Source organism: Eurytemora carolleeae, unplaced genomic scaffold, assembly GCF_000591075.1.
Source record: "Eurytemora carolleeae unplaced genomic scaffold, Eaff_2.0 scaffold1062, whole genome shotgun sequence".
NCBI lineage: Eukaryota > Metazoa > Arthropoda > Copepoda > Calanoida > Temoridae > Eurytemora > Eurytemora carolleeae.
In genome coordinates, this window is record NW_019396975.1 from 75,512 (window position 1) to 102,205 (window position 26,694).

General features: G+C 30.7%; 2 protein-coding genes and 1 long non-coding RNA gene across 3 annotated transcripts in view; 1 reads left to right on the forward strand and 2 right to left on the reverse strand.

The window, feature by feature from the left end:
• Nucleotides 1-51: 51 nt before the first annotated feature.
• LOC111710694 (uncharacterized) lies at nucleotides 52-5,421 on the reverse strand. The gene is made up of 4 exons (XR_002767107.1): nucleotides 5,331-5,421; nucleotides 4,419-4,483; nucleotides 2,105-2,265; nucleotides 52-74 (listed from the first exon to the last, which is right to left on the reverse strand). It is a non-coding gene; the product is annotated as an uncharacterized LOC111710694 (long non-coding RNA).
• Nucleotides 5,422-9,919: 4,498 nt separating this feature from the next.
• LOC111710696 (uncharacterized) lies at nucleotides 9,920-13,757 on the forward strand. Its single transcript, XM_023484815.1, has 5 exons — nucleotides 9,920-9,936; nucleotides 11,406-12,020; nucleotides 12,086-12,160; nucleotides 12,660-12,732; nucleotides 13,467-13,757. The coding sequence occupies exons 2-5, from the start codon at nucleotides 11,413-11,415 to the stop codon at nucleotides 13,614-13,616; spliced, it is 906 nt and encodes a 301-aa protein (XP_023340583.1). The 5' UTR covers nucleotides 9,920-9,936; nucleotides 11,406-11,412; the 3' UTR covers nucleotides 13,617-13,757.
• Nucleotide 13,758: 1 nt separating this feature from the next.
• Nucleotides 13,759-26,694, reverse strand: part of LOC111710691 (toll-like receptor 13) — a gene marked incomplete at its 5' end in the record, with an annotated part of 35,784 nt that continues 22,848 nt past the window's right edge. The window contains 15 exon segments of the mRNA XM_023484813.1: nucleotides 13,759-13,770; nucleotides 14,493-14,529; nucleotides 15,715-15,797; nucleotides 16,715-16,760; nucleotides 17,386-17,474; nucleotides 18,936-19,021; nucleotides 19,409-19,503; nucleotides 21,405-21,453; nucleotides 21,757-21,837; nucleotides 22,518-22,560; nucleotides 23,124-23,149; nucleotides 23,802-23,935; nucleotides 24,648-24,746; nucleotides 26,293-26,340; nucleotides 26,407-26,470. Of these exon segments, the coding sequence (XP_023340581.1) occupies nucleotides 13,759-13,770; nucleotides 14,493-14,529; nucleotides 15,715-15,797; nucleotides 16,715-16,760; nucleotides 17,386-17,474; nucleotides 18,936-19,021; nucleotides 19,409-19,503; nucleotides 21,405-21,453; nucleotides 21,757-21,837; nucleotides 22,518-22,560; nucleotides 23,124-23,149; nucleotides 23,802-23,935; nucleotides 24,648-24,746; nucleotides 26,293-26,340; nucleotides 26,407-26,470 (992 nt within the window).

The window sequence follows — 26,694 nt, forward strand, 5'->3', positions numbered from 1 at the left end:
TATACCAGAATGATTTCAAATTAGATCAGAAATTTATCATTAACCAGATTAAGAGAACAGACTTTATAAGCTACCTATATAAGATTAATATTAATTATTATCATGAATGTGTCGAAACTTTTTTTTCAAAAGATTTCAATATACTTCACATGGGCAAGATACGTTAGAATACAAAATTATTTATAAATATAAATTATGTATGAATTATTTATCGTTCATCAAGTTACAATATAAGAAAACCGTTCATTATGGATGTGATTTCGTCCATTCAATTGTTTCAAAATTATTATCATTTGGAAATTATGAACATGATGTTAGGGATATCTCAAGCATTTTTATATTACTCAAACTCAGTTCGTGATTTTCAAATTCTCTCGAAAAGTTCGAAATTAAAGTTCGATGTTGACAACAAAATAAAATAGTTTTTTTTCTGAAAGTGTATTACGGGAACATTTTTATGAGACCAAAGACAAAAGACTACAAATATTAAAATTGTTCAATGCTTTTTCGACAAAGATTTGATTGTTAGAAACTGTTCCAAAATAGGAAATGGCCTATGTGTATAAGTCCTTCCTTGATAAATTATTGATTTAAAGGGTTTTTTTAACCCGATTTTGTCTATTTAGATTTTTAAGAGTTGTAAAAAGTGTATTCCCATATTTTTTGAAATCTTATATCTGTGCACTTTTAATCTTTTCAAGTTTAACATTCCGATAAATTGTAGAATACTTGACATACTAGGGCTGAACATTTTTTAAGACTTTTAAATTGCTTGACTTATTAAAAAGATTCCAAAAAATTTTAGAAGTTTCAAAATTTCAAAGTTGTTTATTCCAAACATTTGCTGTTCTTACATTATGCACAATTTTAACCCTAAGAGAAGATATTTGCATGAACGGAATAAAAAAACTACATGAAGGATAATTTTTTGATTCGTTTTTAGTTAGTTCATGCAAATATCATCTATCAGGGTTAAAATTTTATTTAATTTGTGTAAAAGAGCAAATGTCTAAAAAATTTGTAAAACTCTGAAAAATGTTGTGGAACCCTTTAAAGTCCAAACACCTTAGAACCAGAGGTCGATCATATAACCGAACGAACCTGAATATTTTGTTAAATCCGTTTTGCACTCATGGTTAGTTTAAATAATCTAACAGATTTACTATATAGTTCAGCCCACTTGGATAAACCACATATTGGGTACACTAGACGGGCCTGTACGGTAAAGACTAGACCGGCATCTCTGTACCATGTTTCTGATCATACAACTTTTAAATTTATGTTAATTAGAATATTGAGGAATGTTTTTGTTTAACGAAAATCAGTTCTTTGACGGAAATCTTAAAAATATTATCTCAAAACATCTGTGCAAAAATTTTAGAGAAGTATTTGGTATTAAATTCGGAAACAAGGCTTAGGCAGGATAATTCCGTTACGCTTTTTAAAAAAACAATTTCACGGATTACACTGTTCATTAACAAAATGTTCTGTCAATTTTCAACAGCTTATTTTTTAGCGGAAATTGGACCAGCCCTAGTCTGCATTCGGGCCATTTTATAAACATTGTAGAATTTACTAGGCTGTTACTTTCATACAAAAATGCATTAAACAACCTCATGAAGCAATACAACTAAACTAAATAACTATTTATCAGTCTTAGTGTTTGTTTATGTTTCCTTCAAGGGACTGTGTCCAAACCACACCGGTACCCTTGAAACCTTTCACTGATCAAACTATGCAGAATTATACTTATTTAATATGCAGAATCAATTACTTTTAACTGTTGATAACTTTGTTTTGAATACTTGACTTTCCGAGAGAATTCAGAGAAAATGGTTATTTTTAATCGAATTTTCAATTTTTAGAAATTGTTATCACAACAACGTGGATTTTATTGCGTCAATAATGGAGCAAATATTGTTAGGGTAACATTGTGAATCATATATGTTAGTAAAGTGAAACACCTTCAGTTCCCTAAACCTGAAAGGAATTGAGTCTTTGCTACAAACTCAAATATTTTAATCCCAATAAAAATTTTAAAAAAAATTCCACGGCTTCAGTTTGTATTATATATAAACATATTTATGTTCTTATTATTATTTACCAAATGGGTTGTTGTCAAGAATCTCCGGATTTTTTTTCTTTTCTTTTTTTCTTTTCTCCTCGTCTTTCTTCTCTCTCCGCCATGTCTGATTTGTCTGTTCTGTTGTTTTGTTAATTTTAGTTTTCCAAGTTCTGGGTGGTAGTGGAAGACAGCAGAGTAACCTGGCAATCAGAAAATATATTAATAACAAATTTATTTTATTCAACCAGAAAACAACGGAACAGGAAGGCGATATTATATCAATACATAAATGTATTTGATGTTGTTAAAATGCAAATAATTTTACTTGGAGGCCGAATTTAAAGAATTTTAGTGGCGGCTTAAATTTAAGTCGTGGCTCAAATATGGTTGGTTTCACTTAACCCTTTTCCTGGTGGGGGGGGGGTCAATTTGACCCCTCCCCCTGTAGTTTTTTTTACATAACTCAAAAAGTATTGGTCTGAGGCTGTTTAAATTTTCTGACTTTTCTTACATACCCAAAGCCCTCCCTTTAGGCCTAAAACCGGGCTTTAATACTAACTGCCTGAGTCCTCAGGCACTCTGCCTGAATGACTGCTTTCGCCTGTAACAAACTAAATCTTTGTTTTGACCCACTTTCACTTGTCAGATTTTGATAAAATTTAGCTTTTTGGAAAGCCTATTACATCAGAAAACGGATTGCACAAGTTTTGCGAAAAAAAAATTGCAATTTTTTGCAAACAACCTGTTAAAGGAAATTTGTACATTTTTTGTTTTTCTTGATTAAAAATCAGGTTATTTAAAATTTTGCAAAAATTTTTGCATATTTGAAATGGCATGGTCAAGGGCTGTTCATAATGTATAATTTTTCATTTTTGGACAAAATTTTTTTTGCAAACATTTTACTATATAACTGGATTTTGCGATAAAAAATTCAATTTTTGCAAATTTGCTATTTTTTTTGCAGATTCTAAAAGTAGAGCACAAGAGCTTTCTAATGATGTATCATTTGTCATATTTGGACATAAAACATGGGATTTAGAGGGGGGGGGGTCAAATTGACCCCCTCCCCAGCATATCCTGGTTTTCAAGGACCCCAGCAGGGTTAGGGTTAAAATTGTATTCAATGTTTCAAGATCTAAGCCGGTGCTTAATTGAAACCGATTTTTGGCGGATTCAAGACGCGGCTCAAATTCATTAAATTTGGACATTAATAAATCACTGATTTAGTAAAATGTGTTTGTCTATATATTGCACGATTGCTATGTATCATTCTCTTTGGACCTTTTACAGTTATAACGTCATTTTTATATTCCAGAGTTTTCTGGTTATCTCTGTATCTTCATGATATAATATCATGAGCTAGATAAAGATACTTTTTTAAAAATATAGAAATTAAAATAAGTTGAAAAGTTTAACCTTTCGAATGAATGAAAGAATTAAACTGGAGGGTAAAATAACTATTTACAACACTGTTATTTTGGTTCGCAGTATTATAAAGTTTATATACAGAAATTTTCTTTTTATCGAGAAGGTTCAAGCCTTTTTAGATTTAATTTTGTCCTGAGCTTTAACGTGGGACAAAATATAATCTAAAAAGACGAGAACCTTCGAGATAATGAAAATTTAAGTTAAAAACTGTATAGCACGTCGTGCCAAAATAATAGTGTTATAGGTAATTTTTAAAACGTTTGGGTACTTATTTCAACAGATCTATAGATCAAACAAGCTTTGAAACAAAGCAGAAGTAAAAAAGTTGATTTCAATTGAAAAAAGTTTTTTTTGGAAGTATCCTAAATTTTTTGGAGAAAATCCGGGAACCAATCTAAACTTCATAGCCACACGTGATAAATTGTACAGCTAATTTAACTTTATAGCACGATGATTACTTTAAAGCACGTTTATTATAAAATTCACGATGAATTGAGTAAGAATGATAAAGTTTACAAAAGTTTCATTAAGAATTTCTATCCGAAGACTTTATGATATACTGCGATATTGTATAGTTTTAAAAACTCTTAAAAAAATTCAATATTATTTTTTTTTTAAATATTATTTATCTTATAGATAACTTTTACGTTATAGATAGATGCCGAAAATAATAATCATATGTTGGATTAATATTCAAAATAGGAGGGGCAGGGGTATTGCTAATTAACCCCTTCCATGAATTTGCCCCTACCTAAAGAACTAAGGTTGAAGTGATTTGTGGTTGAAATAAAATCTTAAATCGGCATATTTTTGTTCAAAAATATTGTAAAAATAAAAATTCAATGATTCCCAAAATGCTAACAGATATGGTAAAAATCCTGGAAAAACGAAAATTATGTTGCTCGGTGCCACCTCTAATATTTACCTAGATATAGGCAGGCTAGGCAGGCACAGGGTGTTTAGTTCCGGTTTATACATTGTAGTTCACTTCTGGAAAAAAAAATTGTTGAAAAAAATTAAAAGGAATTGAGTCATTGCCACAAACTATTATATTTTAGTCCCTTCATCTTTGAAACCTGATAATGTAAACCTTTCATTTCTCGCATTTAAATTTTTTAATATAACAGAGTTTATAGTTTGAAATGTCTAAAGTGTAAAACATTGGGTTGCAACTTGCAAGTATATTGGAAAGAGAAAATCAGAGTTTGTGGCAAAGACTCAAATCCCTTTCCCAAAGTTTAACACTTGGAAAACAAGTCTCAAGTGAAGGGACTGCCGATGTAAATTCAAGTGACCCTTAAAATACAGATTTATATGCATAACTACATACAACTTAATCTAGAACTCATTAATACCATAGTCAATATCAATCCGGATACGATTGAGTCTGTATTCTCAGGTATCTGTCTTACAAGATACAACTCAATGAGGAACTCAAGTTTCACACAAATACCATAATCAATATCAATCTGGATACAACTCAGTCTGTATTCTCGGGTATCTATCTCACAAGATACAACAAAGATAGATTTACAGGCAAGGGAATTGAGTTTTCGGAACAAAATCAAATATTTAAACCTCAATATCTTCAGAACTAGATGTTGTAAACCTTTGATATTTCAAATTCAGATTATTTGATCTAACAGAATTCATAGTTTGAAATATCTAAGGTCTGCAACGTTTGGTTCCAAAGATATAGTGATTAGAAAATCAGAGTATGTGGCAAAGACTCAATTCCTTAGTGGGATATTCTTGTATTTCTATCGGAAAATTGAATATTATCAATTTTGGTTTCCACGTAAAAGTAAATTTGTGATTTATAATCTAAAAGTTATACCTTCATGAAAAGGAGGTGAAATTCTAAAAAAGAATTACTAACGTACTTACTCACTTTCTCTTTAAAAAGAGGATCACTTTACTACTTTAATTTGATAAAATTTTACTTTACAAAACTTTCATTTTCAAAATTTTATTTTAAGAAGTGTTATTCTTTGCTTCTTCTACAATGATTTGATTTTGAATAATAATTATTGCAAAATCAACTTTGCAAACTGTAAGGTTTCAAGAGGATAAACAATATTTGTGAGCATTTAGAACAATCTTTATTGCCTTGTTTTTAAAGTTATAAAAGATTGAGAGAAACAAATACGTATTTAAAAACTTCACGCTCATCTCTGTATGTATTTTGTAGTGAAATGAAAGTGCAGTTTTTACTAGGCCAATTTATGTTTTATAATTTTAAGAACTAGAGAATTGGGAACAGTTTTGTTTAATCTATTTTAATATTCAAGGTTAAAATAGTATTAAAGCCCGGTTTTAGGCCTAAAGGGAGGGCTTTGGGTATGTAGGAAAAGTCAGAAAATTTCAACAGCCTCAGACCAATACAAATTGACCCCCCCTCCCCGCAGATACAGGGTTAAGAGAATTCACAAAATTTTAACAAAATTTCCATATTTTTTTCTGGAAATTTTGGTGAATTTATGCAAATTTAGACTATGACTGATCAGGAATTAAACCAGTCGTTAACGGAAGATTTGAAAAATCGCTCCAACTTTTCTTTTTTGTCTTAATCAACCTATTGCACAATGTCCAAATATATATACTATTTTAAGACGTCTTAATAAACTGTTATGTGATGATTTATGATAGCTGGCTTTCTAACAAAAATGCTTTAAATATAACCCGCTATCATGCGGGACTTTCTAAAATTCTATTGTTACTCAAATAGACCTAACAGAGATCAAAGACGACATTTTATTCGACAATAATTTATCATATTTATTGGGAATAAACAAAATTAAACAAAACAAAAAATATTATGAATAACAAATTATTTTCAAATATTTTTAAACAATTACATCGACTTCCAATTAGCATTTAAATCTGAAATAATTTGAAATAAAAATGATAAAACTCCAAAATTATTGGACTGAGACTGCTTACAGGTATTTAGTTTTTACCTCAAACTTTTATTTTCTTATCCCTATATCACTGTAATTTGATGTCGTACGTACCTTTGATTATTCTAACTTTTAATTCTGTTTGATCAAATAGTCTTAGTTTAACATACAGCATCCTAACACCAGGTTTCAAAGTTATAGAGATTAGGAAATTTGATTTTTTCGACAAAGACTCAATTCCGTCAGAACTTCAGAAGGCCATATTTTTTCTATGCCAATATAATTACGGGTTAGACCCACTCACAAGTTTTAGAAATGTTAATTTCAATTTTATTACCCATGATGAAAAGTTCTTTGTAAACATATCTAAATAACCCGACTTTGCTAACAAATAGAAAATAAAGGGGTCAATGATATTTTATTATCGGACATAAAACAAACAAATATACTTTGATTTTGTATATTTATATATAAAATAGACTTTATCATACATTTTATTATCATAAAAAAATTAAATCTGAAAAAATTTCTATGTTAATTTTGAAGATACGAATAATTTTCTACATAGGACTAAACGTAATTTAGATTTGTTTCATAATTTGAAATACCTTAAAAGACTTAAATTATCAGAATTTAAGGCTTATCTTCCACATCGTTGATGAGGTAAAGGTTTCAAGGAAAAGTGAATCAGGCGTGCTTCTCTTTAAATGGTAGTTTAAAATTACACGACAATCCTTTAAATATTTTTTAAAGATCTTTGATGTCTGATGTGTTTGCGGATCTCCCTGTATATTTGGTAATGTCATTTATTTTCCATTTCCTACTAGACTCCGGTGGGAGTTTTGAGAATCTCAGGGATTTGGAATCTTTCAGGACAGAAAATCTTTTTTAAATATTTTTGTACGATCATGAAAATACCTTTGTACGATCTTGAAAATAGCTTTGTACGATCATGAAAATAGCTTTGTACGATCATGAAAATAGCTTTGTACGATCTTGAAAATAGCTTTGTACGACCTTAAAAATAAATTTGTACGATCTTGAAAATAACCAAACCTCTGTAGAGTAAAAAAGTAGATATGTTAGTTCCACATTTATTGAAAATATATTTCGATATAATAACCATCAAAATCGATAAAAAAAAATAAAATTGTAAAAAATCACAATGTAACATCCTGTGGAAAGGTGCTGAACAGATTTCAATGAACCTTTAAATAGATAGTTTGCGTGAGTTAATAACCTATATTACTGCAATAAAGAAAAATGCAAACAAAATTGGGGGCATTGGGGCAAATGTGTTAGTGGAATTTGAAAAAAAAATTTTAACTGGGGGCATTTTTTTTTTAAATTGGGGGCATTTTTTTTCAAAATTGGGGGCAAAAAATTATTTTTGGATCGAGAAAATCAGCTTTTTTGGGAATTATATTGACCCCTGATCTGGATTGATATTGACTATGGTATTTGTGTGAACCTTGAGTTTCTGATTGAGCCGTATCTTGTAAGACAGATACCTGAGAATACAGACAGAGTTGTATCTTGTAAGACAGATACCTGAGAATACAGACTTAGTTGTATCTGGATTGATATTGACTATGGTATTCGTACAGAACCTCGAGTTCTATATTGAGTTCTACTTGGATTGGTAGTGTTCTAAAAGTATTTATTAGAGTAGGGCATTTACTTCAGTTATAACAACAAATATAGTGTATAATTGAAATAGCTATAGGCCTACACAGTACACACACACTATGATTTTGCAAAGATATAGAATTTTGAAAATTGATTTCTTTAAACAATTCCTCGTAAGTAATTCACCAAAGTAGTTTCTATGACAACCATTTTTGATGTTGTGCAAAAAAGTGATGAAAAAAAAAGTTTCAAAAACATTCAACATCTCTCTGAAGACATAATTTTCTTCTTAGGAAAAGAAGATGAGATTCAAGCCTTGTCCTTTCATTTTACGATCACATCATCACATATTTTACTATCATTATGAAAAATGTTTCTAAACCGCTGCAGAAATTTGTGCTGAATTAATGGTTTAAATTTGTGCTAAATTAATGGTTCAAATTTGTGCTAAATTAGTGGTTCAAAGGAATTGAGTCTTTGCCACAAACTCAAATTTTCAAATTCCTTCATCTTTGCAATCTGATGGCGTAAACCTTTTATATTTCGAACTTAGATTATTTGAGCTCACGGAAATCTAAGCACTACAACATTGCGTTGGAAAGATATTGTGATTAGAAAATAAGAGTTTGTGGCAAAGACTTAATTCCTTTGTGCTAAACAACGTTTATGTACAACGTCTATGTACAATGTACATAGCAAATATACTATTAAGAGCAAGCTAAAAACTTTTTCCGAATAATAATCACAGTCTCAATATAAATCTCCTGCAGGATTTCCTGTTTAATCTTGACTGATGAATAAATTCAATATAGTACACTCACTTCACTAAGAAATATGACACTATGATAAACAGGGAAAGACTGGCTGTCAAAAAATCTTCTGTCTTTGATTTTAAGTGCATTAAATGGAATCTTAAAAATCCCTGTTTCATCACTTACTGTTAAGAATCCGGGTTTTTAATAACTCTTAAACACATCTTCATTGTCTTTTAAGGGATCTCATGGATTCATTTTATATAATACTATAGCTGGAGTGCCCGGCGTTGCGTTAAAGATCAAATGATCAAATTTAAAAAGTTAAGTAGCAGGATCAATTCTGGTTTTCTTTTTTATTTTGGACACCTTTATATACAAAACATGGAAGCACTGACAACATTTCTTTCAAAGGTTTAACAGGACAGTACTATTGAATGCAGTAAAATCATCACACGGGGTCAAGAATAAAATATATTTTATTAGAGGGACTGCACACGTATTTTATTAAAGGGACTGTACACGTATTTTGTTCTTCAGGATCCATGTTTCTATAAAAAAGGGATATTGTGAATCAGACAATCCAAGCTACTCGTGTAGTTTCGCCTGCCGTCTCTTTGTTTTATAAATATAACTTCTTGGAAATTTGACATCAGATCAAAGGCTCTAGGTGGGACTACGAAGTACAAAGTATTGTAATATACTGCTTTTTTATTGTACGTCTCACCTTGAACTAGTTGATGATAGAACTTTTTAACTTTTAAGACCCTTCACATATTTTCAGTATGCATTTAAGTTAACGTGTTATAAAAATCTTTAGATGTTTATTTTTTGAGATATTTTCTGAGTAATAAGCCTAATTTATCAGGTTTGTCAAATTATAATAGATTTTGTATTTCTAATGATATATTGCACTAAATTCCGACAATTGTACATTTAATAGACGAAGGAAAGAGATATGCTGCTTAGCTTCTCACAAGTTCAGAACTCGATTGAACCAAAAGAAAATGAAATTCTGCTGTGTCGTCTGACGTCTCTCAAATCTCTTTCATAGTCTAAGAAATAACAAAACAACAATTGTTTAAATCAATTTTATTGTATCTTTGGGAACAGGATTCTTTCTTGTTTATGATAGTAGTTATTATCCTCACTGCTCAATAAGGTAACCTAAAGAAATCATTATGTCAATACAATATCGTTTTATTTGTACTGTGTCATGTCTAATATCAACAATTTCTTAATTTATTAACATATTTTGTATTTTTGGACAAAACATTATACTTTAAACAACATATTTTCAATAATTTATATCTTATAATATTGTATTGTTTTATTATTATTGTAATGTTTGTAACACATTTAAAATAAACTTTTTAATTAACGAAGAGAATAAGGCTGCAAAAAAGTACGAATTTAGATATTAGCGTGTCTTGAATCAATTCAGGGAGTTCTAATAAACATTGGAATATTAATTGTTGCTTTTTTTTCGAAAAAAATTCCTAAAACTTGAGATTTTCGAAATCTGCCTAAATTAATTCCGCTAAAAGGAATTGAACATTTTTTTAATTTCATATTTTCTAATCCTTATATCATTCCAAACTGATGGTGTAAACTATTGCTATTTCAAACTTAGATTGTTTGATCCAACAGAATTTATAGCTTGAAACATATAAGGTCTACGACAAGATATGGGATTAGAAAATCATATTTTGTGTAAAAGCATCAATTTCTTTAATTAATAAATCTTAGAGAAAGAATTGTGCAGAGGAATAAATGTTCTCAGTACATAATTTGTTACCAATGAAACTAGAACTTAGGATAGTGCTACATTGTTTGTTCGCGTATATTGACATGTTAGGGCAGCTCGTGCTCTAGTACTTTAATGTAACCAATAATATATATTTAATACAAGGCTTAGTATCATACTAACATAACTTAGAATTACACTAAAAATAGTTGTGGAAGAGCATTTACTTATAAGTAACAATGCAAGTATTAGCCATACATTTAACCTTCATCATGTCGTATATTGAAGTTTTTTTAACTCTAAACTTCGGTTTTTTTAAAGCTTTTTTAAAATAAACTCAACGACACTTGTAAATTTGTAAGTTCTAAATCGTAGTTTCGTCTTTATGTTAAAACTACCTGACTAAAAAAAATAAGTTCTCTCCCCTTCCCCTCCCCCCCCCCTTTTCAAATATGATCCTAACTTTTTGCGGAATGTTCCAAATACTATTCGGAAGTGTCTAAAAGTAAATCTCTGCTCTGAATTCAAACTAAACTACCTTTTTATTAAAATACGAGATAGAGCTGCCAATTTTCAGTCAAAGCTAAGAAAATATTTAAATCTATCAGTGAAATAAATCCTTTTGCAACAAAATCCAGGTTTAGTATGCATTGACTCCTTGAATTCAGATGTTCAGAAATGTAAACTTACTTTTCCTAATTCTATTCAATATCAATTAAATAAATAAGTTGCAAAAACATGTGTTAAACCCTATGACGGATGATAAATTACATCTAGTTTTATTTTCTATCTTAAAAAGATTTAAAGTTTTTCTCCGGTATTAAAATTAAATATTTGAAATAGAAAATGCGCAAATTGTGTCCAGTAAAATACGCAATTTTTAGTCTCGACATGTCAACTGAAAACGATTTGAATAAACCAAAGGAGATAAAGAAAGAGGAAGATGCGGAAACAAAAAACCCAAAGGAAGATAAAATGAAACCGGTTAAAGAAGATAAAGAAAATGACGACAAGAAAAAGGAAACTGAACCGGAAGAGAGCAAAGCCGAAAAGTTTAGATCTTTATGTTCTTCTTTTCAACTATTCTGCTATAACCCCAAGGAAGGGTCATGTCTTACACGGACTCCGATGGAGTGGGTGAAAATATTAGCATTCATAGTATTCATTTGGGGATGTATCATAGCATTCACTACAATGTGTTGGTATCTTTTCATGGCTATTCAACATCCAAACCTAGAAGATATTCCAGTTTGGCGAAGATGGGATACATGGGTTGACCCACCAATATTCATTCAACCAGATCTACACGCCGAACATCTGCCTTCAGCGTGTCCGCTTTGCGTGTCAGTCAGCATAAACTGTATTTACAATTGGAAACCAGTTGTATCGACTTTTACTGGAGAAAAATTGGATAACCTGACAACAGCGTTGAAAGACATGAATTCTCGTCCTTATCTCGACACTGAGGTTGTGCATGTGACTTGCCGGGGGAAAACAGAGTAAGTTAACGTTTTTCGTTTTCATCTTAAACTCATTTTGTTTCAATTCTCTTATTTATTTTAAGCAATGATCGTGCCATAATGGACGGAGTGCTTGTAAGAGGGATACCCGGATATATTGCTTCATTCTTTCCTTGCAGGTGAATGATGATTTTTTACCATCCCAAATATTGCACGTCAAACTAAAGAAGATTTGACGTTAGATTAAATTGTTATTAATCATTACTCCTTTTATGAAAAAAAAATTCTATTTCCTAATCTCATACTTGTATGCAAAAATTAGAATGAGAAGAATTAAGAAGTCGCAAAGTCGTACCACTAATTTTTTATGAATTTGAGCTTAGTTTTAACTGTCTGTCTTTGTTTCTAGCTCTACTGAATAAATTGATTATTCTTCTCATTCTCTAATTTTCAACAGATTGCAAACATATATAGTAATTATAAACTAGAATTTGATTGCTCAGTTTCTATCTTTTATTAAAAATAGACTTGTCAGATTTCAGAAAGAAAACGATGAAATCAATTATATATCAGTTGAAGGCTTACAGTGTGCTATGAAACGTTAATTACACACTTTAAATTATACTAATAATTCTTTTTTCTTCAAAGATTTGTTAAAAAAACAATAATTTATTTTAGTCCAGAAAATCAGGACAGTCCTGGAAGATCTTTCATCTTAGATTTCTCAAAAACTCAGTTGGCGACCAATCCGGTAGGATTTAGAATATATTTAAAGGGTCTAGGATCGAATTTGAGCCAGGCCGCTGAACTGCTTACCACCGGAACAAATCTTGAATCATCGTTCAAGTAAAATATTCATGAGGATTTGAATCGGTGATTCAGGTTTTGAATCGGCGGTAGGTAGTAGTTGAGCGACCTCCCCAATGTATTCAATACGGCCCCTGTACACGGTATATCAAGTGACCATCCATTTATAGAGTAGGGTATGTTCCAATTCACAACGGTATCCTTTTCAGCTTTGTCGGATCAAGTTCGAATTTTTTCCATGTTTATAGATTAGAAAATTAATTATTTTCAATTGTGATTTCTCAACAAAAGTGCGCATTTCTACTGCAGGATAAAAATGTTGGAGCAATCAGAATTAAACAGAACAATCTGGCAAAGGTTTCAATGGTATCGACGAAAATCGGACATGTCCCACTTTTTAATGGAGGGTTACTTGAAATAAAAACAACATTCCCTTTAAGATTATATTTCAAAGAAAATTAATTAATATACAGTCTGAGCTGAAAACTTTAGAATGGGGATATCGAGATTAATGCTTGATCTCCTCTTTTTCTTAACATCCAGACTAAATAATGATTGTTCTCCCTTGTTATTAATCTCCAGATTAATTTACATATCGGGATTTAGGATATCCTATTCTAAAGTTTTCAACTCTGATGTTTTTAAAATAAAAAATAAATTTAAAACTATTTGCTTTAGGAGGCCAAGAGTTTGACTTTTGACTGTAAAGCGTTGGCGGATAATATTGATAACTCTGAAAAGGATATTTATAAAGGAAACCCACCTGGAGGGGTTAGGTTCACATTTGACACAACAGAAGTAAAATCAATAGTTGAAACATCCAAATAGAAAATACTCTCTTTTATAGTAAAGTTTTGTTGACTTTCTGTCTTGTAAAAATTGTTTGCGTGATGTTTTTATTCAAAAAGATTTATAAAGATCCTAAATGTATGCTAGTAATTAGTGAAAATATATATAATACAAAATTGGTTTATCTACCTCTCTATAGCCAAAAACTCGTTAAAAATGATCTATTCTAAAACTGCTTGCATGCTTGGATTAAACGTTTTCAAAGACAGCTATCTAATTTGCATTTAAAGGAAAATCATGTAACATAAAAGTCAATCTTTTAATGTCAGAGTAAATTTAAATCTATGCAAGAAAAAATTGTTCTAATCTGAATAGATTTTGCAAAATAAAGGTTACATTTAAATAATTTATGATTCGAAAAAATCAAAATGTCAAAGATAAGATAAATCAGAGAATGGTACAAAAACACTTACATCATGCCACATTCTACACTACTTATATTCTGTTTAAGAGTATTCTTGCAATTAGCGTTAAACTTTAAACAAATGGTTAAAACCGCAAGCATGACTTTTGAGATAAGAAAATGTTATTTTTAAAAATACTGAATGCCCCCTATATAATTAAGATGAAGATATTGAAAATTGAAAGTACAAAATGACGTTGTTAAATAAAATAAAGAAACCCAAGAAGTTAAATCAAATTTGTTATTCAAGCTCAATTTAGTATATTGCAGCCTATAAATTAAAAACTGGAGGCAATAGAATAGCTAAAAGTTGTAAAAGCATTGTGTTTGTTTTAAGGAAATCATGTTATTGTTATAACCACTTAAAATTATGTGTAGTTTCTCCTGAAAAACTGAAACATTTTCGAAACTTTTTTTTTTGTGTTAATTATATTTTTGCACTTTTTTGTTACCTTTAGNCTTTCTTCATAGAGATGGAGGTATGTTACACTGAAATAGAAAGTTAGTTATTCGCGGAAAATTTATATTTCCATTTTCGTTTCAGGATAAATTTGAAATACTTGGTATTAATTAAATTTAATAAAAGTTGAATGCAATGTAATTTCGCCAAATTCTACGAGTTAAACAATTACTTTAAATTGTTCAGTAGGTTGTTAACAACAGAGGATATAGAATCAAAATCCTTAAACATTTATGCCATAAAATTGTGTAATGGCGAGAGAAGTTTGTGATTCTACATTTGTTCTTGCAAAAAAGGATGCACTTCTGCGGAGGCAGTATTACAGTACGTTAGGGCCCAATATTAGGATGCACTTCTGAGGAGGCAGTATTACAGTACGTTAGGGCCCAATATTAGGATGCACATTACAAATTGAACATTGAGGACACACAGAGAGAACACTATTACAGTACGTTAGGGCCCAATATTAGGATGCACATTACAAATTGAACATTGAGGACACACAGAGAGAACACATATTGAGGTAATAACTATAGAATTAACATTGAAGACAAACATTGAGGATACAGCACTAAGACGCAAATCCAAACCTCAGCATTTAGGACGCACATTAAGTACACATTTTGATAACACACTGTGGAGGACTCTCATCAAGCGCACATTGAGGACGCATAAAAAAGTAGTTTACTATGTACATAAATATGTATTAATTGTAGCTCTATATAATTGAATAGTTTAGTAAAATGTATTTTATTTTCATTACAAAATTTGTTTCCTATGTGTTTCTCCTTCTAAACTAATGTTTTATATATTTCTTTAAGCTAGAAGATTGGAAAATCTTTAGAATTTCTTTCACGTTGTTGTTGGTGAGGATTCAGTTGGATAAAAACTAAACCGGGTTTCTTACAATAATGATAATTAGATCCAAATTCGAAATAAAAAAAACACATGATCATTAAGAGGGAATGATGTAATTATGGAGTTTTATTTGGATTGAAGTTAAAAGTACATAAATATATATATTGTATGGATGATTCCACAATGTCTGAAAATTCATATTTTTAGGCTTTTATACCTAAAATCTGGATATCTTTCAAAATAGTTTTCTTTAAAGAGTCAAAAAAGAGAATAATGAGGCCAATAAAGTACAGTACAGTACAGTACAGTACAGTACAGTACAGTACAGTACAGTACAGTACAGTACAGTACAGTACCTGGACAAGATGTGTTTGAAGGATTTGGAGTAGGATTTATCAAGATCCTGCAGTTTTATCATTATCAACCGATCCTTTCCATCCTTAACAATCTGTTTAAAGGAACTGAATACCCGCCTCAAACTCTAATTTGCTAATCCTTATATCATTGCAATATGGTGGAGTAGGTCTTTGATATTTAAAACTATTAAATCATTGCAAGCCTATGTTTTAAGGCCGTTGATATTTCAAACTATCAAATCATCACAAGCCTATGTTTTAAGGCCTATGATATTTCAAACTATGAATTCTGAAAAATCTCATTATAGTCAAGATTTACACCTTATTGAAAAGATATTGGGATTAGAAAATTTTTATTTCGAGTGTTAATTCAGATCCTTTAGAATAAAACAAATACATTGTAGAAAGGGACTGTAAGCGTATTTTCAACTAACCATCCATGAAAGAATTAATATTTTCATGAAGGGACACTTAAAAATACGTTGACAGTCCCTTTAACTAATGATATTATAATTTAAAGTTATTTTAAAATTTATTATTTTAAAAGATTTCTTGAATAAAATTTTGATTTATACATAATAAAACAATTTGATAACAAACACTTTTTAAGTTTCATTTATCTATTCTTTATATAATATAAATACTTTAGTAATCTCTGTTTATGTGTATGTTTGTATCATTATGAACCCCTTGTTTTATTTGCCCCAAATTGTGTAGAAGAACTTCATTATAGAAGATTGGAAAATTTAAGAATTAAAAAAAAAACTAGTTTTGTTAATCTTTTTTTTTGTTCTTGAGTCCTTTTTTGCATACATTATTCTCAGGGTCAATAATTGGCATAGTGTCAAGAATCCCAAATTTTTATTCTAAACATTTGCTTTCACCAAATACATACAGTTTTTCGGTATGTGATAAGTTGTATTAAAATAATAAAAAAAAGCAAAAGACGAGAAAATTTCCAAAGTTTTCTTATAATCCCTGTATGATAGGTGTAACTTACCAGAATCCTATGCTGAGCCATATGAGCTTCAAACATACACCATGAGCTGAATAATAAATTGTAAAAATATGAATACAAAATAAGATTATTAAAGGGACTGCCCTTGTATTCAAGTGATCCTCCTCCATCCTCGATTCAGAACTTTATCTAATTAATACATAATGTGGGAGTTATCGTGTTTTTTAAGCTTGCACAGTGTTTAATTAATTTCTTACTATTGTCTCCGGTGTTTCTGTATTAGAAATCCACAAGTAACTTTAATAAAACAATCACAATTGAAAAAAAATAATTTTTAAAATTGAAAACATACATATTGGATTGCTTTTTATGCCACTATTTAAATGGATGATCACTTGAATCACGACTTCAAACCCTTTATAAAGTTGGTCCGCGCAATAAAAAAACTCCAAGCCCCAAAATATGAAAAATGCCTTTAAACATTTTTTTCATTTAAATTGAAAAAAACGTCCGAAGCATATAATGTTGAAGAATGTTGCTCAATGTATTTACAAGAAATAATCTTTATTTTAATTTCTAGACTAAGGCCTGCTTTTGAAATTATCTAATTTTAACGGGCGTATTTAGAACCTGAAATTGTTGATTGTGAATTTAAGGTTAAAAAAAGGTTGGATTTTTTATAATTTTGATTTCTTTGTAAATATATAAATTACCTATTAACATAGGATTTTGTTAGAACAAGAACTATTTTTCTCGAACTATCCACACAGTTTATTATATTCTCAACAATAGTACTACCAACCTAGAAAACAATTACTTTAAAATTTAAAAACAATTTCTACGAATCAAATAATCAAATAATAATTATCATTTCTAGTCCTATACATACAGGTTTATCCACAAAGAATAAAACTATAAAGACGACCTGGTAATTTCAAGGTTGAATTAATCTTTTAATTAATAATTTTAAAGAGAACGAAACAGGATATATCCTTAATCCGGTTCGGTTAATTAGTCTGGAGATTAACAACAATAGGAGAACAAGCATTATTTAATCTCGAAATTAGGAAAAGAAAAAAGAGAATCTGAACACTTTAGGATTAGATCGATACCTAAAAGGCTAAGAGTTCTATCTGATGTTCCTGTTTAGAGAAATTGATTATATCCAAACTTATATATATCAGATTTGATATAAGATTCTAAGCTTTAAACAGATCACATTCAGCAAATATGCACCCAATCTGAAAACGACGCTATACCAGGTTTCCTTCTATCATTATTTTAATTTAATATTCTTATTAAAATGTTTGATAGATATAATTAATATGTCCGTATCACGTCACCAGAGCTCCCACCAATGGCAGTGCAGTATCATTGCCACGTGTCTTTGTCTGTATAATTACGTGACAATGATAAACAGTATTTGTACACAAAGGTACAAAGAGCACCATTGTAATTCGAACAATTCACCCTTGAAATCTAGGGTCATTCAAATATACGTCTACAGTACAGTCCATTTCCATGAGAATAGCAATAACATTGAACGAATTTATAGTTTTTAAAAATAAAATAAATATATACTTCTAGATTGATGTATCTTTGATTTGTGATAGATTTGAATTAGTTTGAAGTTAAAGTGTATACATAGTTTCAATAGTTTCAATACATCTTTGTTGGCTTTAAATCCTCAGATTCATTCCAATATACTATCTATAATATATATATATATATAAATCTTAGAGAAAGAATTGTGCAGAGGAATAAATGTTGTCAGTACACAAATTGTTACCAATGAAACTAGAACTTAGGATAGTGCTACATTGTTTGTTCGCGTATATTGACATATCAATATTTGTTAATCAGACCAGTTATTTTTAAAATAAACATTTCTGAACATTGTTATTTAAAATCAAACTTATACTAACTCAGAAAATTTTTTTTTGCTATTAATGGCTTATAAAAACCCTCAAGTTAGCCACATTTATATTATAGTTCCATTCATGGATACACATTTATCTTGAAGTCCCGTTCATGAATACAAATTTACCTTAAAATCCCATTCATGACTAAACATTCACCTTAAAGTCTCATTCATGGCTGAACATTTACCTTAAAGTCCCACTCATGGATACACATTCGCCTTAAAGTCTCATTCATGGCTGAACATTTACCTTAAAGTCCCATTCATGGATAAAAATTTACCTTAAAATCCCATTCATGGAAATACATTTACCCAAAATCCCATTCGTGAAAACGTATTTACCTTAAAGTCCCGTTCGTGGATACAGAGTTTAAGCCGGGGTTCTGTTTCTTCGAGAAAAGGGACCAATGTTTGTAAAACCCAAACCTCTGAAAACATTTTAATATTTGTTTTTAACCCGAATAAGGATTCCAAGGATTTTAAAGCCAATCAAAGTCAGAGACTGCAAGAGTAATTTCAAGTGACCCTGCATGTAAAGATGGCAATGTCTGATTAACCTTTATCTGATCAACATATTAAGGAAGATACTGTCGTGGTCCTTGCTTTTTAAAAGTGTTCAACTTTGATCATTTCTATTTGTTTTCTTGCTGTAGAAATGCGCTACAAGTTAATTTAGAAGAGAAGCCAGATTTGAAAATAAACAGATTTAAAATTATAACATTGATGTCTCTAATTCATACTTGATCGGACAGAATTTACAGGGTACCGTTGTGAATTGGACATTGCCATTCTTGCATAGATGAAAAAATATTCACCATTGTCTTTGCTGTATGAAATAAAAGCATCATAGATGTACTCTGGATTCTGGGATACAGGGCTCCTGGTCTTTAGATAGCAAAAGTAGTGGTACCTAAATAGTTGTAATTTGTAGCTGAGTCAATGTCGTCTTCTCATCAAGGAAAAAATCCACGAACAAAATAATAGAAATCCTCAAGATTCAAGAATAAAAATTATTTAAATTAAATATTAATTGTCTTGGCATAACCTATCATATCGTATTTCATGGAATGGGAAGACGACATTTCAACAATTTAATGTTGTTAAAAGCTACTATAGTTGTAGAAAAGCTGAAATGGTTTTGTGTACTGTGTACTCTCCACTGCACAATTTCTGTGTATCTGCATGTTCAGTGGACTATTTACAATCATACCAATACCATTAAATTGAGTCTAACAGTCATCACCTATTTCACAACTTTCTCTCGCTGTTTATAAACTGTACATTAGAATAATTTGTCTTTTTGTTCAGCCTTGGGAAAAATTCCTTGTAAAATACACTTCAAGTATTTGAAATATTCAAAAAATATTTAAGATTTTATATTTGTGGTTTTGTAGTGTACATACATATCTGTCTGAATTAGGAATATAAAATTTCATTAAATTTAATTACAAATAATCCTAAAAATCTTTGACAGACATTTCAAATAATGAGGGAGGATATTTTAGAATCTTGTGAGAATCTTGGAATCAAGCAGTGATCAATCTTATGTGGATCTACGGGTCAACCGGATTCCTTTTGGACATCCGTGGTGGTAATACCCTGCAAGGATATCTTTGATTGAAGGATCAAACATTTTCCTCAAATTTAAAAGTGCCCACATTGGATATCGAGATCAAGCGTTCAAGATTAAGGAAACTCCAAACAATAGTTGTGATTGATTTTGACCTTAAGAGTTGTGACAGGGAAGTGAAATCCATTTGATACATCTAGCTAAACTTTTCAAGAATAAATAATACCCCCCCCCCAAGATAGGGGAAACTTTGCCTCTATTCAAGGCTAGAATATGCGACATGTTCTACACCAGGTTCCATTATTCTTCGGGATATTTGAGGACCTTCAGATACGAAATACAAAACCATAAAAAATCGACTAACTTCAGAAATTAAAGTATTTCTTTAAGCTTGAAAAACTTAACCACTGAATGTGTACTAGATGTTAGATGGCAGTCAAAAAGCTTTTGCACGAATAAACCATGTCGCGTCGGTACGACTACGGGCCTACTAAGCCAAGCCCTTGAAAGCTGATAAGCAGTCTTTATATGTCTAGCTTGTGCTTTGTCTTTAGCTTTTTAATATAAGCATACTAATGTTCAAATAATAAACATGAATGTTTTCTTAAATTAAATTGTAAGAAATAAAATAATTCCATATTTGCTTGTACACTGTACAATTTACAATATCACCATAGTCATTTGGTTCAAAATAATTGAAAAATATCATGACATTAATCTCAAATTTTAGAATACTAGAAATTCAAGGCGCTTCGCGCCCTTCTTTCTAGCCTTAGAGGGCGCTTCGCGCCCATCTCCTAAATTAATTGTGAACATGTTCTCTTTGTGTACATCGTAAAACAAAACAAAAATAATTCGCGGATTTTCACAAAAAATTTCGCGGATTTTCAAAATTTTTAAAAATTTAATGACGATCGAATTTTGATGGAGACAAATATTTGAAATTTTGATGATTCATAAACCTTCCCTGGAGTCCCTAGATGTCCCACAAAAAATTTGGGCCCGATCGGTTCAGCCGTTTTGACGTTTATTGGATACAAACAGACAGACAGACAGACAAGCCAAATTTATATATAGATGTAACAGTGGCAAAGGTTTAAAGGAGGACCTTTATGTAGCAGGGATGCCCTTCTTGAAAAAGAAGCTCCTACTTGAAATTACAGTCCTGTCCCTCTAAGCCAGGAAAAGTTTGATTTTGACCAGGGGGGGGGGGGGGGGCAGGAATAAAAAAGGCTACCTACTTGATATACCATCTGTATTTGTATGTAACTAGGCAAACAGCAATACTAACTAAAAACAAAAATTTGATAAAAATCTACAATGATGAAATTAGCTTAAATTTTGAAAGATAAGAAAATTAAAAGAAATTTTATTTCTATTTGTTCCTTTGTACTAGTTAATGCCAACAATATCTTTCTCATTTTAAAATAAATTCAAATTTAAATTTTTCTATTTCTTAAAATACGCTTTTTCGTTTATTTCTAAATTTTAAAGATTTAATCAATTTTTTTTCATTTAAAGATAAAAATGGCTTTTCCACGAATGCCATATTATTGACACATTTTATCCCCCCCCCCCTTCCCCTTCACTGACCTGCAAGGGATACAAGGGTGGTTGTGATAATTTGCAGTGTTAATGAGAAACCTCCTTTGCTGTTTAAAGCTACTCCTTCCTCTGATTCAACAATGGATTATTGACAATAAAAATAAGAAAAATGTGTACACAAACAAGACAGTAACAATATTTTTTTATTCTAAAATAATTCGTTGAAAATCCTGTGCGTCTACTGGTTTTAAAGAATGAGACTTAAAGAATAAGACTTAAAGAATAAGACTTAAAGAATGAGACTTACAGAATGAGACTTAAATAATAAGACTTAAAGAATGAGACTTACAGAATGAGACTTAAATAATAAGACTTAAAGAATGAGACTTACAGAATAAGACTTAAAGAATGAGACTTACAGAATAATAACATAATACACTTTTTATTTTTCAATGCTTATAAAATACAAAGAGAATTTCGTCTATAATTTCCTGATTTCAAAGCCCAAATTAATATTTTTTAATTGTAATATTTATCATTTACAGCTTTTATAAACTCTAGAATATAAAAGAAAACTTAAAATTCTTTTTTGAAGAAATTGACACATCTGGCATACTAATTGTATTCAAAAGCATAACCCAAATGAAAAGTTTTGTTTAAAGTACATCTGCAGTCAAGGAAAAGTTTTGTTTAAAGTACATCTGCAGTCAAGGAAAAGTTTTGTTTAAAGTACATCTGCAGTCAAGGAAAAATTTTGTTTAAAGTACATCTGCAGTCAAGGAAAATTTTAATTAAAAAAATCGTATTACCTAATGCTGGGCCGTTGGTGACAAAATCAAAGAACGTTTTAACCTTAAAATATAAATTTTTCTAAAATTTTAATAAATCAAATAATGACAAATAAATCATTAACAAATAATTTCTGCTAAAAATAAAACTATATTTTCCTGTTTATTTTAAAACATTTTTTTGTTTTGTATTTAAAAGTAGTTTTTATAAATGGATAAAAAATCAGGTAATAGGCGCCAGGCGGGCCTAATGGACAATACCCCCCCCCCCTGATGTTATATCGTGTTTTTTTCTTCTGTTTATACACATTTTTATCAAAAACAATACTTTTAAAGACGACATTTGTTTGCATCTGCCATTTAATGATTCTTTACCAGGGAGTAAGGAATAGAAGGGAGATATAACTGACGCGGTTCGCCCTACCATATGATTATACATGCTTTGCAGACGGTACTTCATTTGAATAAGAAATATTTGTCTGATGTACAATTACTGCGTGTACATTAACCTATTCTAAATATTTCATATACAAATTGAAGTACCGTCTGCAAAGCATGTATAATCATATGGTAGGGTGAACCGCGTCAGTTGTATCTCCCTTCTATTTCTTACTCCCTGTTCTGTACCTTGTCTTGGTCTGCACAAACGTAACCTGAAACGAAAAACAAGAATTCAATTTAAAAAATTACGTTTTTTCTTATTTTTAGCTCCCAATTTGGATTCAGAGTACATGACTTTTAAATGGGAAAAAGCCCAAGACTATTTTAATAATACACCTACTTTATATATTAAAAAGGTCTTTAAATGGACTTGCATGTTTTAAATATGCATGCTGATTTTTATCAAGCATAAGAAAATTTATGTCTACAATTTTCAAGCAAACTTTTTGCAACATAATTCACTATAGCACTCTATCCTAAGTCTCAAAGGTTATATATTCTCTAGAAATTGCACCCTTTTCCCCCCTCCCCCAGACTTCAATGGGTTAATGCCCTTTTTCTAACTATTTTAGTAATGTGCTAGGTTAAACAGAAAACATTTTTAACTTTTCAAATTTAAATGCACTTTATTCTGAAAATATATTTTGAATTTTTAGTAAACTTTTAAAAAATGTGTTTTAAAAGAATTAAAACAAAAAATAAATGTGTCGGATGTTTTTAAAACTCAACCTTCATGTGTAAAGAATGCTTTAATGAATTATTCACACAGATTTTAAGTATTTCTACATGAACCATGTATTATCTATATTTTATTTCTCTCTATACCTGGCTCCAGAATAAGAAATAAAATCATCTTAAATCTACCTGAACCGTTAAAATAGCCGACAATATGAACATGAGTGCTCTGGGCTTTCTTATAAAACTTTGAGATTAGTTGATTGCATTCAAACAGGTTCTGAGACAGGTCCAGTTCTACCAGGCTAGAGTTGAAGAAATCACTGAAAATATATCTGTATATATAAAGTAGTAGTGTATGTTTGTTTGTATTTCTGATCATAACTTAGTAACCCCAATACCGGTTTGCCTCAAATTTAGATTATGGTACTCGGAAGAATTGTGGGTATGTTTTAGTTTAGTTTTTAGATTCTAAATTTATAGGGAAAATTTGTGACCAAGCGTGGGTAAACGTGGTAAGTACTAGTACCCTGGGCAACGCTGGGTTCCCATGCTTGTATTATATAAATTTGAATAGCCTCTACAAAATATTTGAAAAAAATTATTGGAATTTTTTGAAAATCCAACATTTCCAGCATAAAAATCGAAAAAATTCAAATCCTTTTAAAGATTACTTCATGTCCTTCTTTCTATTCCACTTAATTTATATTTCTGGTTTGCAGTGTATAAATATGAGGTTTTAAATAATTTAACAGAAGTAGAGGTCAATAAGTATTGTAAACTGTAAAAGTTAAAACCAAAAACAGTTGTCTGAGCAAAACCAACAGTAAAATGAAGATATTGCCCTTTTTCATCTCAACCCTGTTGAATTCTGTTCATTTATTTTTTTGTCTCAGCTGCGTAAATCGGGAAGTCAGTTCCATAAACTGAAAAAACCTGATTTAAGATGAAAAAATGAACATCTACACTTTTTTTCTCAGACATTCAACTTTTTAAAAGATGATCACTTGAAATTACGCGGACAGTTCCTTTAACCTGAGCATAGCCTCGGTGAGTATCAAGTTTATTCCATTCTTCTGGAGTGTTAAGATCTCCAGCTGAGGTGTAGGAGGAAACAAGGATATCTCCCAGGACCTAATCAAACAGCCAATCAATCAATCATGTAAATATCTCCAGCTGAGGTGTAGGAGGGAACAAGGAAATCTCCCAGTACCTAATTAATCAGCAAATCAATCAATCATGTAAATATCTCCAGCTAAGGTGTAGGAGGGAACAAAAAATCTCCCAGGACCTAATCAATCAGCCAATCAATCAATCATGTAAATATCTCCAGCTGAGGTGTAGGTGAGAACAAGGATATCTCCCAGGACCTAATCAATCAGCCAATCAATCAATCATGTAAATATCTCCAGCTAAGGTGAAGGAGGGAACAAGGAAATCTCCCAGGACCTAATCAATCAGACAATCAATAAATGATATAAATATCTCCAGCTAAGGTGTAGGAGGGAACAAAAAATCTCCCAGGACCTAATCAATCAGCCAATCAATCAATCATGTAAATATCTCCAGCTGAGGTGAAGGTGAGAACAAGGATATCTACCAGGACCTAATCAATCAGCCAATCAATAAATGATATAAATATCTCCAGCTAAGTTGTAGGAGGGAACAAAAAATCTCCCAGGACCTAATCAATCAGCCAATCAATAAATGATATAAATATCTCCAGCTTAGGTGTAGGAGGGAACAAAAAATCTCCCAGGACCTAATCAATCAGCCAATCAATCAATCATGTAAATATCTCCAGCTGAGGTGTAGGTGAGAACAAGGATATCTCCCAGGACCTAATCAATCAGCCAATCAATCAATCATGTAAATATCTCCAGCTGAGGTGAAGGAGGGAACAAGGAAATCTCCCAGGACCTAATTAATCAGCCAATCAATCAATTATGTAAATATCTCCAGCTGAGGTGAAGGAGGGAACAAGGAAATCTCCCAGGACCTAATCAATCAGCCAATCAATCAATCATGTAAATATCTCCAGCTGAGGTGTAGGAGGGAACAAGGATATCTACCAGGACCTAATCAATCAACCAATCAATCAATCATGTAAATATCTCCAGCTAAGGTGAAGAAGGGAACAAGGAAATCTCCCAGTGCCTAATCAACCAATAATCAATTAAGTTAATATCTCCAATTGAGATGTAGAAGCAAACAAGGAAACCACCCAGAACCTAATCAATCAATAAATCAAGTTAATATCTTATGCTGAGGTGTAGGAGGAAACAATGAAACCTTTAATGACCAAAGCAATCAATCAATAAATGTTTTAGTCAATAAATCTTTCAATTAATCAAGTTAATATATCCCAGAGTAAACAAGAAAACCACTCAAAACCTAAAAAAAGGGTAGCATTCTTTTTTGGAAATCTAGACTGACAAATTCTGAGGAAGCATCCCAACCTTCTTCTTCTTCTATTTTTATTGTCTACAAAAATATCTTTTTTAAGATCTACATCAATATATCAATTCAGAGCCGCTGTAACCTTTACTAAATAGGTGTATACATAAGGAAAATAAAACTGTTTAAGTTCGGAATTTCTAGCCCCTGACTTTCATTCCTAACCATCTTGAGTAGTCAAACAGTCTTAATTCATTAAAAATGGTTATGAAGTAAGTCTAACCTGATTTTATTGCAGCCAATCTCCAAAATTTTCAAATTTTTGAAACTGCTGAAAATAATTTTTTTATTATTTTTAGATAGAATTAAAATTCATTTTATTTTGATTGTTTACTACCTGACAAATCCAAGATCAACAGGATTATCAACTGCTGACAAAATACCCGTCAAATTCAGAACTTCTTAATATATAAATATATAAAGACAAGACTGATGACACACTAAAACTATTGATAGTAATTTGAATGATGGGGTTCTTTCCAAAATAAAGTCATTTTACGATTATTCGATAAAAAAAATTAAAGGAACTATAAATGTCAGAAAAAAAGTTGACTTTATGAATTCTTATCTTTGTAATAAAAACGACAAGCATTACTTTTAAAATGGATTTGAATGTATGTTTTAT

Excerpts from the sequence above, each read along its gene's own strand:
- LOC111710696 (XM_023484815.1), top strand. The coding sequence starts at position 11,413 with ATGTCAACTGAAAACGATTTGAATAAACCAAAGGAGATAAAGAAAGAG. Across the intron at positions 12,021-12,085 it reads ACTTGCCGGGGGAAAACAGA|CAATGATCGTGCCATAATGG; the intron begins GTAAGTTAACGT and ends ATTTATTTTAAG. Across the intron at positions 12,161-12,659 it reads GCTTCATTCTTTCCTTGCAG|TCCAGAAAATCAGGACAGTC; the intron begins GTGAATGATGAT and ends AATTTATTTTAG.